This window comes from Osmerus mordax, chromosome 2 (genome assembly GCF_038355195.1).
Source record: "Osmerus mordax isolate fOsmMor3 chromosome 2, fOsmMor3.pri, whole genome shotgun sequence".
Lineage (NCBI taxonomy): Eukaryota > Metazoa > Chordata > Actinopteri > Osmeriformes > Osmeridae > Osmerus > Osmerus mordax.
Genome location: NC_090051.1, coordinates 7999887 through 8017251, shown reverse-complemented (window position 1 = coordinate 8017251; position 17365 = coordinate 7999887). Strand labels below are relative to the sequence as shown.

The 17365-nt window shown below is 40.8% G+C and overlaps 1 protein-coding gene across 2 annotated transcripts; it reads right to left on the bottom strand.

Annotated features, from left to right (window-relative positions):
- Positions 1–2722: 2722 nt before the first annotated feature.
- Positions 2723–17105, bottom strand: marco (macrophage receptor with collagenous structure). 2 transcript variants are annotated; one of them, XM_067228884.1, is made up of 14 exons: positions 16956–17105; positions 9650–9745; positions 9201–9479; positions 9019–9063; positions 8858–8929; positions 8345–8425; positions 8079–8123; positions 5804–5899; positions 5114–5167; positions 4881–4970; positions 4707–4742; positions 4538–4600; positions 4121–4285; positions 2723–3934 (listed from the first exon to the last, which is right to left on the bottom strand). In XM_067228884.1, the coding sequence occupies exons 1-14, from the start codon at positions 17071–17073 to the stop codon at positions 3804–3806; spliced, it is 1371 nt and encodes a 456-aa protein (XP_067084985.1). In that variant the 5' UTR covers positions 17074–17105; the 3' UTR covers positions 2723–3803. The 2 variants fall into 2 exon arrangements, with proteins under 2 accessions (XP_067084985.1, XP_067084974.1); XM_067228873.1 differs by having other exon boundaries at positions 2724–3934; positions 4538–4609.
- Positions 17106–17365: the final 260 nt, after the last annotated feature.

Below are 17365 nucleotides of genomic sequence, written 5' to 3'. Positions count from 1 at the left end.
GAGGGAGTCGGACTAGTAATCCGAAGGTTGCCAGTTCGATTCCCAGTCATGCCAACTGACGATGTGTCCTTGGGCAAGGCACTTCACCCTACTTGCCTCGGGGGAATGTCCCTGTACTTAATGTAAGTCGCTCTGGATAAGAGTGTCTGGTAAATGTAAATGTAGCATGGCTAGCTTGATATTCTCCATGTGTGCCTTTGTGCACTTGTTTTGTTTTCTCAGATACATGTTTAATGTCCTTAACTCCTGTAACAGTCCATGCGGTATCTGTTCCGAATGTTATAAAAAGCAAGCACGGGAAGCAAAATAAGGCATTGACATGACTGCATCCAGCTAGCCAGGCCTTTCTGTTGTAGCTTACCAAAAAAAACCTCTCTTGTAGGATTTAGCTTCTTTTCGCTCGCCTGTTGTGTAATTTTGATGTCAGGTTGATCTGGGCCAAACTCTTCTTTTTATTTTCTTCACTTATTTTCTCAGATATCCTCTCAAAAGGATTTTGGAGAGGATATCGGACAGAATTTGAGAATGGCTGAAGTCCGGTCCGGAGTCATTCATTTTCATTACGTAAAGTAGGCCCTACAGTTGCAAAATCACTTCTATACTGTAATTCTTTGCTTGGGGTGATTATTTCAGCGCCCTTTAGGCATCATTTTTGAGGACGCTGATTGGCTAAATATGTGTTTCTTGTTAGCAACGGTCAGCAATTCACCTATTGCCAGCAGGTAATTGAAAAGGAGTTTTAAGTTCATCATACCACAGAGGAATGTGTTGTTAACTACCCATCCAAACTCGACTGAAAAAAAACAGACAAATGTTAAATTAGGCTTTGGAATCGTGAGAAAATCAACAGTCTTCTCTGCTTGAGACTGGGGGGGAATGTCGTCTGAAGGAGCTGAATCTCCGCCCCCTCAAATTTATTGAATTTAGCAACAACAGCAACACTAGCTAAATCAATTGCCGATATCAGAACAGACCTACCTGCAGTCTCTGAGTGTTTTATGTATTAATTACTTTGTCTTTGCATCGTACCAGCTGAGTAACAGAATGCAACCGTCTGTGATCTGACATAGATCGCTGTGACGTAGATCGGTCGGGTTTTGGCTCCGCCTATACAAAACCTGAGCTGAAAACGGAAGATAAACTGTTTAACGGTCTAACTCCACATTTCACTGCGACGTTTTCGCGCTTTGCACATGCTTTCAGGAACTAATTTCACACGTATATAATGTACTGAGAAGCAAATCATGGAATTTGCTTTACATGATCTTTAAACCATAGGGGAATTAGTTTTGGTTGTTTTGGAGTCAGATGGCTGAGCGGTTAGGGAAGCGGGCTAGTAATCAGAAGGATGCCAGATCGATTCCTGGCCGTGCAAGATGACGTTGTGCCTTTGGACAAGGCACTTCACCCTACTGGAATGCTTGGCTGGACCTGATGTTAGTTTCCTCCAGGATCACAATGACTCGTATTGAGAGACTTGTTGCTCTTGTTGGTTGTAACGGTTTCAAATTCTTGTAGTCGCTGTGAAATATTTTACTGTTGATTGTTTTTTCTACCTTGCACTCTTGTGGGGAGTTTCATGTTGTTCAATTGTAACTTGTTTAACTGCATGCTCTTATGGTTCTTCCCTTTGCCACTTATTTGGTTTTCCACAATGTATGCTTCATGTTTTGGCTGCTCGCAATGTTTGGGGCTATCTTGTTGTTATGATCAGTGACCTATGCTCTTTTGTAAAGCTCTCTCTTGGAAGTCGCTTTGGATAAAAGCGTCTGCTAAATGCGTAAATGTAAATGTACTTGCCTCAGGGAGAATGTCCCTGTACTTACTGTAAGTCGCTCTGGATAAGAGCGTCTGCTAAATGACTAAATGTTTGGCCAATATTTAACCCCCTACAACCACGACTCCGATTTTCTGGCTGGTCCGCTCAAAGTACTTACACCCGTACCAGGACCTATCCTCAAATCTTCAGATGGATATGCTGTTGGCATACATGTACGGCCGGAAGGGGTTTCGCAGCAGGGTGCGCAGGCGCGTGTTTCCATGCAATAAGACGAGATTCAGCTGAGAGCGCGAGAGCAGACAGGAGGCGCGAGGTCAGCAGTTAATGAGGGCCTTCCTAGTTATGGTCATATCTGCCCTCCCTTTACGACTCAGGGGTCTGCTGACAGACTCTCTTGGGAACATCTTTTGCGAGACAGTTTCTTTGGATTGGAGAGTGGAATTATGAACGTAGCTAGTATTGCTTGTGTTTCATGGGACAGTGCTGAGCTACATTTGATTGAAGCCCATGCTGAGCATGTTGTGATGCTATGGAAAGAGCATAAATAATAGTACATTATGCTTGCTATGAGCGCTACTGTAGCTGCTATCCTGTTAGTGTAAGAGCTAGTTGTCCAAAGCATATTACTTAGGGATCTACTAGTGTAACTACCAGCCAGTTTGCTATGCTAATTATATTCTACTCTAATCTATTGAAGTTGATACAATATACCCTACACCAGTGGTTCTCAATTGGTCTAACCTTATTTAATTTCCGAACCATTATAATTTAATTTACAATAATAATACGTGCAGTGCCAGTTATTATTTGTGTTCTAGAAAGCCGAAAACCGACCCCCTGCCGAAATCTAACTTCCCTGCTCGTGAACACGCACACACTCTATTGCTTGTGGAGATATTTGTATTCACTTCATTCTAAATTTGGCATAAGTTTCGTTGCTCTTACCAGATGAAAATATTCTGTAGGCCCTATTGGTGTCCTTAAATACAACAGTAAAAAATGTTTTCTGCATTTTATTATAGAAAATAATCGTTGTTTGTTCATGTTTGAAAGACGTGTAATGTGCAGTTTTCTCAATTGTAGGCTATTAGTCTATGAATACTCATTCATACAAAGTGTCTACCAATATCGTCAACATCTTCCCCATGTCTTATATTTGAATGAGCAGGGGAGTTAGATTTCGGCAGGGGATCGGTTTTCGGCACAACACCAGCACGGTTTGGAGCCTACGCACATTTCTAAATAAAAGTGCACCATAGGAAGTTCGGTAACTTTTAAGAAATAAAAATTCAACTTTTGGACGGAGCAGAAGCACACGTCTGCGACCCTCTCCACACCAGCTACACATTACCATTATTAGACAAATGCAATATTAAACGTCCCAGTACAATTGGCCCTTTCAATCTTGCAAAGATGGGTGTAAATGTTTTAATCCTTAATGTATTGTGTAAAATTACATTAAATGCTGATGTATTCTAAGCCAGGTAAGTAGATAATGCCCTTGAGAAGACTCTGAATCCCAAGTTGCTCCCGATTGGGCAGGCTAGCGCCTTGCATGGCAGCTCTGCCACCGTCGGTGTATGAGTGTGAACGGGTGAATGAGAGGCGTTTCTGAGTGCAGCTAAGGTAGAAAAGCGCTATATAAATGCAGCCTATTTCCCATCTGTAATCTGACTGCTTAAAAAGTACTTGCAAAACTAACTTCTTCAGAACAGACTTAGTGAAAGACTGGCATTTACTGTAATCATCTGACAATTAAAAGGAAAGTAATTATAGTTACATTATTAAGTTGCCATGTTTGCTAAATCAGAATCAGAACAGAGTTTAAGTCAACAACTAATCATTCCGAATAAAGATTGTACCATGTAGCACCATACAAGCCTTAATAACATTATTTGCTGTGAGTGATACAACATTATCCAGCTAAGAAAGTAATATATGTAGCTATTATGAAGAGTGTGTATATCTCTGTGTACTTGTTTGTGTATGTGTTTGCTTGTCCATCCATTTTTCTGTCTATGTTTTAGATGCACGTAACCCCAGCGTCTTCCTGGTGGTCACAGTTGTTGACACCCATGCCGTTGTGAGGGCAATCAAACACACTGGTTTCAGTGCCTCTGCATCGCAGGTCATCAAGCCAGATCTTACCCACTCCTGAGAAGATAAAAAATTCAGCGGAAACATGCCGCATATATCAGATTAACATAATAAAATTTAAGGACATAAGAGGATGGTTCAATTAACTTTCATTCATATACTTTGATTCCCATAGAAAAAACTAAACTAACAAAACGGAGGGAAGTATCCTTAAATCTTTTAGGTTATAGAGAATGGACTCACCTGGGTTGGCCGTGTAGACAGCACTGGCTCTGTGATACCCCAGCATCTTGCAGATCACGGTCCCATCGAGAGTATCAAAGCCATCGTCACACACAGTGCCCCAGACCCCCATGTTGAGCACCTCCACTCTCCCTCGAGGCCCCCCACCCACAATGCGCACAATTTCTGTTGTAGAAGAGTGTATTCAGAAAATTGCGTATGCACTCTAAGGATGCTAAGGATTCAAAAATAACTGAAAAGCACTAAAACAGCCCTATAGACAAAGTACAGTTATTTTAACAGGTAAAGAAATACTGCAATTTGCATACAACATTGTCTAAAAAAAAGCCACGAACTTCCTCTTAAAAAGCTATGTACACACTGTGCAGTATATGCATGTGTTACTAAGGTGAAAGTTGCAGAAGTACACACACTCACCAGTATCTGCTCTCTCTCCCTTCTCTCCACGAGGACCTGCTGCTCCAGGATTACCAGCTAAGCCTGGAAATCCTCTCAGACCAAATAAGACATGCGGTATATAGTAAGACTTTTACACACACATGGATCACCTATATACTGTTCACATACATACTGTATTTATACTCACCGTTGGTGCCATTAAAGCCTGAAGGTCCAATAGGTCCTAAAAGGTCAAATATTTTACTACTTTGCCAAGCATTATGGTACAGAAAATACATCACATTATACATTATATACAGGACATATACAGCATATGTATATTGATATTGTCATTTAATCAATGGTATTGGTTGCAACTCACCTGGTGGTCCTCGTGCTCCAGGTATTCCCGATCTGCCGCTGTCTCCCTTCAGACCAGGTATTCCTGGCAACCCAGTAGCCCCAACTCCCCCTGAGCGTACCAAACATTTATTTTTAGCAATTGCCAGCCTGCAGTCTGCTGTGTTTGTACAGTCATATAAAACATATAAAAGCATGAAACTATGTAAAGAAACACATTCATCCACCAACATTAAAACATCAGTTTAGTTATACCATCATCCCCTTTATCTCCTTTGGGCCCATCTTTGCCTGGCTCTCCTAGAGATCCTATGCATAGACAAAGATGACAAAGATGATAAGACATAAATATACTGTATATTATTATATGGCAACGACAGTACGAGCGTTCTGATTGGCTAATGGGTAGTCATGCCAGCTTGCATATTGACCTCCTCGCCGGTCTGCGATCTGATACAGATACTTATTGCCCTCTGACGTCATCTTCAAAATGAGCGACATCTAGGAGGTTTACTATCCAGATGACAATGAAGAAATCAACAGCGACGAGGAAATTCTTAACTTTCTAAAATAGCAGAAAAGTGTGAACACAGAGAGTAAAACGACAAGCGCTAAGCAGATTGCTAGGTTTGGTTGCTCAGATTGGTTGCTAGGCAACACCTGAAACACACTGTGAGAAGACTTGAGAGCTGAACAAAACGACATGTTTTCTATTTACAATTACCATTTATTTTCATTTACAAAATGAGAAGAGCTAAAAATGCCATATAATAAACAACTTACTAACCTCGACCGTTCGGTCATGCCGGGAAATATCAAACTGAGGCTTTAACGTCCAAGCGATAGCGAGGTTGACCTCACTCTCTGTTAGTAAGTAGTTAAGCATACACTTCCTAGAACCATCCCCAGAGGTTCAATGGGTGTTAAAGGCACTAGTGCACATACCTGGTGATCCAGGATCCCCCTTTTCCCCTTTTGATCCTGGTCCTTGAGCCCCAGGGAAGCCTGGGTGTCCTTGGGATCCTTTGGGACCAACAGGACCTGCACCATGCAAAGAATCAAATGTGGTATTATAACTAGGAGAATGTTAAGACAAGCACCTGTTGTAACTTCACACTTCCTCAATCGCCTTTGTATCAAATCAAATAGTATTTGTATATATCTGTGCACTCACAACATATCTGATATTTTCATGTTCTTTTCACAAGGATGCTTTGGGACAGGATAAACATGGTCCTATGAATTAAGTAGGATGGTAAGTTCTGCTTTTGACGCTTTTGAGTTTTCGGAAAAAGGAAATGTCACTTGAGTGTTTATCTACAATTTATTAGCATTTGTGAGAAAGCAGCCTTAATCTACAGGGCCTTTGACCTTTGGTTTCTGTGTTGTATAATCAAGCATTACCCTTAGGGAAGCAAATCGCAGGGAGATTTCCAACTGCATGATTGCCGGCAGACCTTTTTTTGAGAATTTTTCCTTATGGACTTCTGAGGGTTTAGGTTGTGTTTGCATCTTAGGATCTATAGTGAACTGTACAGCTTTGTAATATTGATCACAAAATAGGGCATTAAAAATATGATTTGACAGCACAAACTCTTGGTAGACTGAAAGTATCATTGTTTTTCTGGTTCCTGTTCTATAATGTTACCCTGATTTCTTGTTGTACTTTAGAGGAACTGAAAATGTGATTTCACAATATTGACACGCAGACATTAATTTCTGTCATGTGGCACAGAAAGTGAAAAAGCGTATTTTATTTAGTTGACTTATTGACCTATTGCGTAGTTACTAAAAAGTCTGTTCAGCTATTCATGAGATATTCTTAAGATTCATGCAGTCAGGGATTGGCACACCTATCAACAGGGATGACCAAGGCTTTTTTTTTGATTTCCTGTGAATTTTATCTTCCAGAGCTGCTAACAATCCATTCAAAACTTCAAAAAATGGTTGAAGAGTTAAAGATCCTGTAAAGTAAATTCCATGTTTTGCTTCTAAGTACATTATATACGTGTGAAATGAGTTCCTGAAAGCATGTGCAAAGCGCTAAAACTTTGTCGCACTGAAATGTGGAGTTAGACCGAAGAACAGTTTCTCTTCCTTTTCAGATCAGGTTTTAATGGGCGGAGCCAAAAAAGGCCCTATCTACGTCATTTCGCCCCATCTACGTCAGATCACTGAATGTCTCCTCCTGCTGTACTGTTATTGTAGCTTACATCAGCTAGCTAGCTAGCTTCAGGATGTCTCCCACCACCCGCAACTGCATATTCCCTGGATGCAAGAACTCCAGCTGCGCTGCAACGCCATTTAAGTTCCCTGTTGATAATGAAAGGAAAAATAGGTGGATAGATTTTGTGAAGAGCTACACTCATGGAAAGCTTCGGATAAACTCCAACAGCCGCCTCAGCGCCACTGACCATTTCACGGCGGACAGTTTTAACATGGACCAGAGACAGACGGGGTTCATCAACACACGGCTTCTCTTGCAGCGCGGAGCCGTACCGAGCATCGCCGCCCCGGCCGTTCATCCTCCGGTCGCACCTGGACCATCCACCGCCGCCTGCAGTTCATCACTCAGTTCTGTGTGCTTGTTATAATTATACTAAATAACTTTTCCAGATGTATCTCTGCTATAATTAGTGCAAACCGCTAACTTGATATTAGGCTACTCGGTGTAGAATGATGGTATTTTGGTGAAATGGTAGCTAATGTGCTAGAAGTAGTTGGAGAGCTCACTGTCTGCTGTCTCTGCTGTAAATGTTTACTCTTGTGTTACAGCTCAGGGGAATATTTCATTTATATACATCTGTATGTTTCACTCATTGAACAAATACATTCTAATTCTATACTGTTTTGTTCGGCTTGACGTAGCGTCTATTAGGTTCTTAGGTAGCTTACTTGAGAGAGGCGGCGCCTTCCAGCGAGGGGGCCGAGCTTCAGCTCCTTCAGGCGACACGCCCCCCCAGTCTCGAACAGAGAAGACTGCTGATTTTCTTACGATTTCAAAGCCTGATTTAACATACTTGTCTGTGTTTTTTTTTCATTCTAATTTGGATGGGTAGTTAATAACGCATTATTCTGTGGTGTGGTGAACTTGAAACTCGTTTTTAATTCCACTTTACAGGATCTTTAAGGCTTATTATTATGGGATAAAATGGTACGTTTTTCACCACTGCAGTTGTCTGCATAAAAACACAAACCATGTCTGCATAAAAGCACTTACCAGCTGGTCCCTCAGGTCCTTGGTCTCCAGGGGAACCATCTTGGCCTGAACGTGTTGACAGACTTTGAGCTTACATACAGTATGTATATCAATTATTGTCAATCATAATCAAATCAAAATATTAACTACAATTTGGTTAGGCGATGAACATTTTTCAACATGAATTGAAAAAAAGCTTTACTGTAATTTATTAATCGGTTTATAATCAAGTTAATTTTGTTTCAGAAAATGTTTATGTTGTTCTTTGTCAGGGCAAGGTGAATCACCTGGTTGACCAGTGGGGCCTTGTTCTCCAGGTTTTCCTGTGAGTCCTATTTCTCCTCTTGGGCCAGACTGTCCAGCTTCACCTAAAACTCAAGAACATCCAGTGGACTCTTTTTTTACAATACACCCACTAACTGACATGCTTTCAAAAACTCAACACAATTCAGCATGAAAAAATAATTAAAGATATACTTATAGGACTACTGAACTAAACTTCTTACTGAGGCAGGCTGGGTAATGTGTTTGCTTATGCCCAGCTCTGATTGAGAAATCATAAAGAAAATGTCAATTAACTGACAAAGCTGTGGGGCTATGTTTTGTGTGAGAAGTAAGGGAATCTGTTCATCCTGCTTTCTTCATCTACGTTAACACAAGTTGACAGCTAATACAGCTAATAGTGACCTCACACAATGTACATAAACCTCAACAGTCCAATTCACTAGAAGCCAAAGCTCCATCTGTAATTAGTGGAGAGTTGTGCTGTCCAAATAAGTGTATTTATTGAGTCAAATCACCTTTCTCTCCTTTTTCTCCTCTCAGACCAGAAGGTCCAGCTTCTCCAGGTGCACCCATTGGACCACACTCTCCTGTACATGATAGGAATCATGAACACAAATGGGTTTACATATTGTATGTAATATTGTTGTTTTATCCACTTTAAGAAGTTTTACCTCACCTGCCATTCCAGATTCACCCTTTGGTCCACTTGGTCCAGGGGGGCCTGTGTATTTTATAACAGAACTTTGTAGACATACTATAGTTGCTTTCATGTTTGGACCAGCGATACATATGATTTTTCAGCAATACATCCTTGGTTTATACAACTTAACCACTTTTCAACTTGTCACTGTGTCATACCTGCTTTAAGGCTCAGTGTTTCAAGTTTGTCCTGAAGGAGGTGTGTGCTGGCATTGACTATGCCCAGCTCTGCCTTCAGCTTGCCCAGTTGTCCCTCTTCACCACAAAGACTGCCAACTTGGGTCTTCAACGTCCCCAACTGGCCTTTCATAGAGCGAGTCTCAAGACTAGTGTTGCGTACCATCATGGAGAGATCATCTTGCTCACCCCCCAGGGGAATATGATCGGAGGAGGTCAGTTTGTCAGAAGCCATATGACTTCCAGACTCCAGAGTAAATACTGTTGTGGGACCGGTGTAAAAAAAAAAGTTAGCTGATTAATGCATACTACTGTATGCTGCCATTTAAAATACCAGATTTGTCATGTCAGATTTTCTCTTTACTAAAGCTCTGTGATATCAAACCTAATTGGTACATGTTCACCCTACTGTAGGCGTAAGATCGTTTTACCTTTATACAGAAGAAATGCATTCAATCCAGTCAGTAAAATCAGGTAGACCACAACAAAATTCAAACAACACTGTTTGGGTTTTGCTGGCTTGATATCTGAAACACATGTAATATCATACACATAACATTAACACAAATACATGTAGGAACTTGTACAACATGGTTGCCATATTTTTAAATTGTGTATTCTGTCACACACTGAGAAGGATTGGCATTACATTTGAATAGCTCTGTGCTCAATATATGTTGAGGTGCCTAAACCATATTGCAACTATAGAGGGTACAATTTCTGGGGAAATTGTAGGGTGTGCTGGCTTGCGTCGGTTGCAGAGGGGTCCGTTTTTTAAAGACATTTTTACAACTGATATTTCTGTATATTTTATATAAAAAATGCATAGCCTACTTATTATTTATAAAGATTACATAGATTTAAAAGCATATTTTTTCGCTCATTCACAACTCAAAATACTAAGAGTGAAGAGTAGAATGAAATAGTTGTCTTCTCATTTCCCCTGCAAGAGGGAATGGTGATCAGCAGCCTCATAGTTTAATCAAAACAAATACATTTGGCAGACCGATGTAAAACTGGACCTAATCTCTGATTTAAACGTCATTTTAAGTTTTTCCCTTCTTGTGATATTTTCTGGCATTTAGCCTAAAGAATGCATTCATTCATTAATAAAGAACCCCCTTTGTAGCTTATTCTAACAACGACGTTATCGGCAGTAGCTATCTCAGATGGAATCGCGTTTCAAATAGTACCATCTGCTAACTGAAAATATGTCCCCAAAAACGTAAATAAGATTGACATTTATTAAGGGGAAAATCTCTCATTCATAAAAAGCTCAGTGGTAGCGATCATTGCCAGTAACAACGCAAAATGCGATATAGCCCTGTGTGGAGAAGCTGCCCCGGTAAATTGTACTAGTACAGTACTAGACTGTGTTCGTCTTGGTAGCGATTGCGTTGGTTGAATTCGATTTAACGTTCCGTTGGATGGTTTAGGCTGAAATTAATTATTTTCATGAACAGATGGACAAAGTTTAGGCTGTGGCAATGGAGTTCAGGTTAGTAGTCACAGGTCAGATAGTTTCACCTATTGAAAGACTTTTGATTTAAGTAAGGGTAGTGCCGAACATGTTCTGTCGCCGTTTCACTTCCTACTGTAAACAGCTGTGGAGATGTTTTTGTTAGCTAGCTACTAGTGTCTCGCGTAGGCTACAGCGTTGCTGTGAGCTACACTGGTTTGAAACCACAGGTAATGATAATTTCACCCACAAATCGTTTACTTGTAATCTAATGTCATAATAAATCCTACAACGATGTTGTAGACCGTTAAAGACCCGGCAATTCAATCAATTTCCCGGCACATTTGCAATGTAATGCAATGCAGATGTGCACACCGCCCCCTACCGAACAAGATGGGTAGCTCGGTCAGCAGGGAGCAGAAGAAGAGCGGCTACTGACGTCACTCTGCTACGCGGCTCAGAATGCTTTTTCGTTCATTTTGCATTTCTGCAAATGCATTTGAATTTGAAATGTGGTCACGATTTTGCAGCCACGTTCTTGAAAATGAAAATGCATTTCTGGAAATGCATTTGAATTTGAATTGTGGTCACGATTTTGCAACCACGTTCTTAAAATGAAAATGCATTTCTGGAAATGCATTTTAATTTTCAAATTTTACATTTCAAATTGAATTTTGGTATCTATTTGCTGGGGCATGTTTTGAAAATTAAATCTCAAATGTCTATTTCTTTTTCATTTTAATTAAGTGAAAGATTGAGCACTGTTGAAGAAGAAAATTAAAATGCAAATAGGATGATTGATTACTAATTTCATTTATGAGTCAAATAATGCAGCCACATTCTTAAAATGCAAATGCATTTCTGGAAATGCATTTTCATTTGAATTTTGGTAACGATTGGCTTCCATAGCGCTTTGCGTTGTGTCGCACAGCATTTTCACCCCTTGTCCCGCACGTCCCATATTGAAAATGCTGTGTGATACAGCGCAAAGCGGGACAGGTGGTCACCCTACTTGACACACGCGAGCTTGGCGAGACGCACACACATCCTTTCTGGAAATTGTGTGCTGACCAAGACCCCACCCTGTTTTTAGCTCCTGTCTCATTTCGCTTCCAATCGCAGCTCGCCATTACGAATATAAATTATTTTTCGGCGGCCATTGTTGTTTTCAACTGGAATCGCCTGATAGTGTTGGAGGCAGCCACGTTCGGTAAGTCCTATTTTTACACATTTTAAGCTAGAATCAATGATTGGGTTCGTGAAAGTACACTACTCTTGAATTATGGTGAAGGTTTTAGCACTTTTAGACCTTTAGATCGTGAGTCTGAAGTGACGGAAAACCAAACTCGAAAAGTAGCTGCTGTAGCTCTAGCTTTTTTCCTCTTTTTTTAATTGGTGAGTCATTTTGCATCTCGGCGAATTGTTCATCAAAAAGGTCGAGGAGGGCAGCCTTTAGGAGAAAAGGCAATTCCCCACAGACCTGTCGGCTCAGAATTTTGATTTGGGTCGTGAAAGTCTTTGTAATTGGAGTGAGTTCGGACGCCAGGGAGACCGCATAGGCTTAGGCGGCAGCCATGTTTTGGTTGCATCATGTTCACCATTTTATTTACAGTTCTGTAAATTCTACCCCCGAAAAGGGCAGGGCAGCCTCAAGAGATGTGGGAATTGTGCTTGTAGCCAGATGGTCCTATTATTTTTGTGATTTGTGGAAAACTTGCAATTTGAGTGAGAGTGCATTGTTTTGACGTTAGCCTCAGAGTTAGACTTGGTTTGCTCACTGGCAGTGATTGTATTTCACTCAATTCTACTCCAAAAACGTCAGGGAGGACTTCTTTTTGCAGACAAGAGCCTGCTGATGATAGCCTGTATCTAGGATTTTTCAAAGCAATCCTGTTTCCTTCGTTATTTGCCTGAGAAAGCGACCTACGTTAGCCAGGCTAGTTTCACTCGGTCACCCTATTTAAAGGTCTCTGACAGTCAGAATCACTGTTTACAGGCAAAGGTCGAGCTGGTCTTTTGTCAGATGTGTATATATTGACCAGTTTAGAGCTAAATACTCTTGCCAGAGCCTGGAATCAAACCCGTGTTTTGAGTGACTTTGCATGGGTCTCCATCAGGTAAATACATTTGGATTCAAGTTCAAGTAATGCCACTGCATTTCACTGTCAAAACTGTAGTTAATGTCAAGTGTAGATGGAAAAAGCTTCGTTTTTCACAACTGAACTGACATGGATCCTTTCTTCACTTTTACAGGTCTGGAGGGTCATGCAGAGGCCTGCTCAACAGAGTTCAATAGAGGATTCGGAGAGCAACAACATAGAATGCTGAGAGCAACACAGACCCCTTGCTGGACTATCCCTCTTTAGCTGGACAGTTTCATTCAGCTGGCCTGCCCTGCCTGCCCTGCCCTGCCTGCCTGCCAGAGACAGTCACCCCACAGACACAGTAGCTCTGCAGACTGCTTTTTTGAGGACATTGATGAAAAAGGACAAACCAGCATTTTTAACTTTGATGAAAGTCTAAATGTTTAATCCTTTCCATGTCCAAGTATGCCAATCTGCTGACTTTTAGTGTCTTAAGTAGTGGTGGGCCGTTATCGGCGTTAACACGCTGCGTTAACGTAAGACTCTTATCGGGCGATAAAAAAATAGCGCTGTTAATCTATTCTCAAAGTTGGCTTGGGAGCTGGGTCTATACTACGCAAGCTATGATGACTTTCACCTTGACATTTTAGCGCGGATGTATACCTAGCCGAATTGCACTGTAGGGGGCGAGAACGAGTCTTCGAACCTGTGTGTATGCCTTGTGTATGAAATTATCACATCAAACGTGACGTGCTAACATGGATGCAGCTATGAAGCCACCTGGTTTGCTTCAGGGAAAATTTATTTTTAAGAAGCTTCCCAATAGAAACCTCGACAAGCCTAAGGTTGTTTGCACCTTGTGCTATGCGGAATTAGTTTACTGTAGGAGTTCTTCCAGTCTCAAATACCACCTAAACGCAAAGCATCCCTTAGCTAATGCAGAAGATGCCGGGCCAAGCACTTGTAACCCTGAAGAAAATACATGGTTAAGTTTCCTTAGTTTTTTCTGTCTGGTAAACAGACTTTGCTTTATTTTCTGATAGGAAAGGTAAAATGTTCATTAAAAAAAAGGATTGTAATTTATATTAGTCTTATGTGAAAATATAATGAAGTGGGTAAAATAATTTATTTCTGTATAACATATTGGCCAATCAGTGGCGAAGGTGAGAGTTCACGGATGTAGGAATATCCGGTGGATGATCGATGCACGTTCTCTTGAGCAACGGACAAGCGACAGAGAACGTCGCGTAGTAGATTGCAACTGAGATACATACCTCTTTAGTATATTATGCGTATGGTTGTCGGCCTGATAACCAGTTTCATAGTGTACATGCGAAAGTAGGCTATTGTATTTACACAGAGAAGTTTCGGGCAGTTTTCATATACTTTATTTCTCAAATGATCTTTAAACCAGTGGGCAGTTTGCTAGCTGTAGCCTGCTGGTCGGTTGCTAACTGGCGATTGAAGTACGGCGAGTGAACAGAACGAGAGGACTTATCAGCCAGCGCGAGGAGACCGGGATGGCCAAGTAGGAGAGAAAGACACACAAGCGGACAGCGCGTGAGTCTGGCGACAACTACTGACGGCGGTGCACGGTTTTCCTCTGTGCCGGGAGCTCATCACGTTCGTGAGTTAACAGCTGGTTTTATTTTGTTGCGCATTGCGTGAAGAGGCCACTTTTACGTTTAAAGGCCACAACGCCCACAAGCAACTCAGGCCTGCAACAGGAACAATTCATGTTTGGGGTGTTTCAAATAGATATATGCCGGTTTAGGTTATCACTTTATGGGCCCATAAGTTAAATGTTTGATGTAATCTATGAGTGTGTATGATTTGTATGAGGTTATAGGTAACCAGTACCGTTTGGTTATACAAGCAGGATAACTGCTATCCTTTGATAAGGTATCTGATTTAAATTCATGACTGTGCATTCTACTTTTATTTGATATTCAGTGGTATCTATTTTCCTTTATTTTATGTGATACCTGTTGAATTCATTTTCAATACAAGTACCTAAACTATACCTTAATGGTGGACATTCATGTTTATATGCATTATTGTGTATTAAGTGGGTTATTACAGTCAAGTTAGTCTAAGTTCCAAGAGGGTTAATGGCAGTAAGCAGTTATAATATTCACCGCATAATTCACATTAAGTTTATTTAATTCATATATAGAGTAAGAACTCAGGGCGTCACTGACAGTACCACATATATGGGCTGGGGGCGCTACACACTGATGTAGCGCAGGGGAAGAGTCGTCGTCAAACTACGATGTTTGAGTGCAACCGAGGCAAGCCCGTCAGCACAGCTCTATCAGCCAAGCTAACTAATCTAATAAACAGTTAATAAACACAAGTACATCTTATTGAACATTATTTATTTTCATCACCAATTATCATAGTAGAACAGCTTTCTCAAGCAGTTTGTGATGCATTTTGGAAACAGGAGATGAGCTCCTGGTCTAATGCGCCACCTGGCTTGAGAAACCCGTTCTCAAATACTTAGTCATTATTTGGGTAGCACACATATTCTGAATGCCTTCGGCAGAATTCAAATTAGCCATTTTAATCTAGATTAACGCCAATATTACAGTGAGATTAAACTAGATTTTAAAAATTAATCTATGCCCACCACTAGTCTTAAGTGATTAAACCAGTTCAAGTGATAGACTTTTGACCTTAATCCAATGATTATTCATCTGAATAAAAACCACTCAAGAGAAGTACTGCTTCTTTATTAATAGTATTTATGTATATATAATTGCGCAGCAGCAGCTCCCCCTGTCAATGATCTAGCACCTCCTCAGCACCTATATTAAAAATTCTCTGGTGCTGTCCCTGCCCAGGGTTGATTGTAACTGGTGTTGGAAAACACATGTAGTAGGGCAGAATAGAGGGACTGGGCAAAGGGTGCTGGTGTGGAAAGTCCCCAAAAACAGAATGGGCAGAAAATATTAGATGACATTGTTGAGGCCCAATTGGAGAAGAAGCCATATGATATTTACAATTGTAGTAGGCCATTAGATCTGTTTTAAAAGTACAGGGGTGTAATTTGTTGGATATGAATATTCAAGATATATGGATATTCAATAGCTAACAAAACATTAGTAAAAATAGCTTGCTAATCGAGCAGAACTTGTTAATGCAGGAGACTCAGAGACCTTAGCTCGTCACTAGCATCTTGTCATATCACGCAGTCCGCGCACAGCTAGATAATCAGCTGTCAGCGCTCTTGAGTACCCAGCATGCAGTGCGGCATGTCAAAAAACGCAAAGACTTATGGAAAATAGTTCGGTTACAACGGCCATGCGAGGGATTTCAGTTGTTGTGTTCGTTCAGTTAGATGTTTGTAATGTTATTGTTTGTTAGTTAATAATATAATCTTGTTGGTCACCCTGAGTGTGCATGTCCTGTAGTTTAATGGGAACAGAGAGTCGGCGATTATACCATCAGAGGCTACACTCGCAAGGAGCTGGAAGTGGGCCGTACCCTAGCCAGCTGCCTATGAGGCTATTCTTGAGATCCACTCAAGGAAAAAGTGAATATCCGTGGTTTTCAAGCGATCTTTGAGAAAGTTTGAAAACAAGTCTGCGGATGATAAGTACTGATTGTGGGATTGTGTGTCCCAAAGCTCAAACTCTGCCCTTTCTACTCACAAAATCTTAACAGTTAATGTGAAGCAGAGAGGATAGAGAGACTGACTTGTGACCTTATGCTCATGAGTTCTAATTCCCATTCAGCCTATTGTTGTTGGCCAAACATGAAGTAGTTTTGCTCTCTTGTTGTCCAACTGTCTATCTTAAACAGTGTACATGTTTATAATATTTTGCCATTTTGCGGAGGAACCCGCAAAATGGCATTAGCATTTTTTATTTGCAATTGTGAGGAGAAATCCCCCATTGCTGTTTGCAGCTATATTGTTATAATTGCTATCCTTCCTCTGTCCGTGTTGCAAGCCTACTTTACAAATGTTTTTTTTCAAATATGCTCTAAATGTCAAGGATAAAATAATAATTGTCATTTTAGTTCATCTGTACTCTATTCAAAAAGCACCTGTCAACATCATCCAAACAGCTATTCTATACATGTGTCCCTTTCTTGTTAACAGCCTTGTTGGTTTTTCTAACAAAGTACAAATACCAATATAAACTATAGACCGAAGAATGTAGGCCCCCTAGTCCCACGGGTCATTACCATTGCTCTGGAAGCTGTAGATGTCACTTCTGCTCAGCTTCATATCCTTGTCGTAGAGAGGGTTACTCTGGCTGAAAGAGGAGACCAGACCCTCTGCCCCATCCACAAATGTGTCCATGTAGAGACCTCTTCACAATGCAACTAATATGAGAAGCCCATAGTTACTCCACTTGTACAGCAAGTGACGTAAAAAAAAACAAGATAATGGCTGAGTTGACACATAGGAAGAGGAGGAAGAAAAAAATTGTCATTAGGACAAATACTGTGCTTACAACAGTGAAATTGAGAAGTTGTATGTACAAATTTGAGCACTCAATGGATGCCTCACTTCTGCAAAAAAAAACACAAATGTCTTCTTGTCTATTAATCAGAATCCATGTAATGTTTTGTCTTGCAGGACATATGCACAA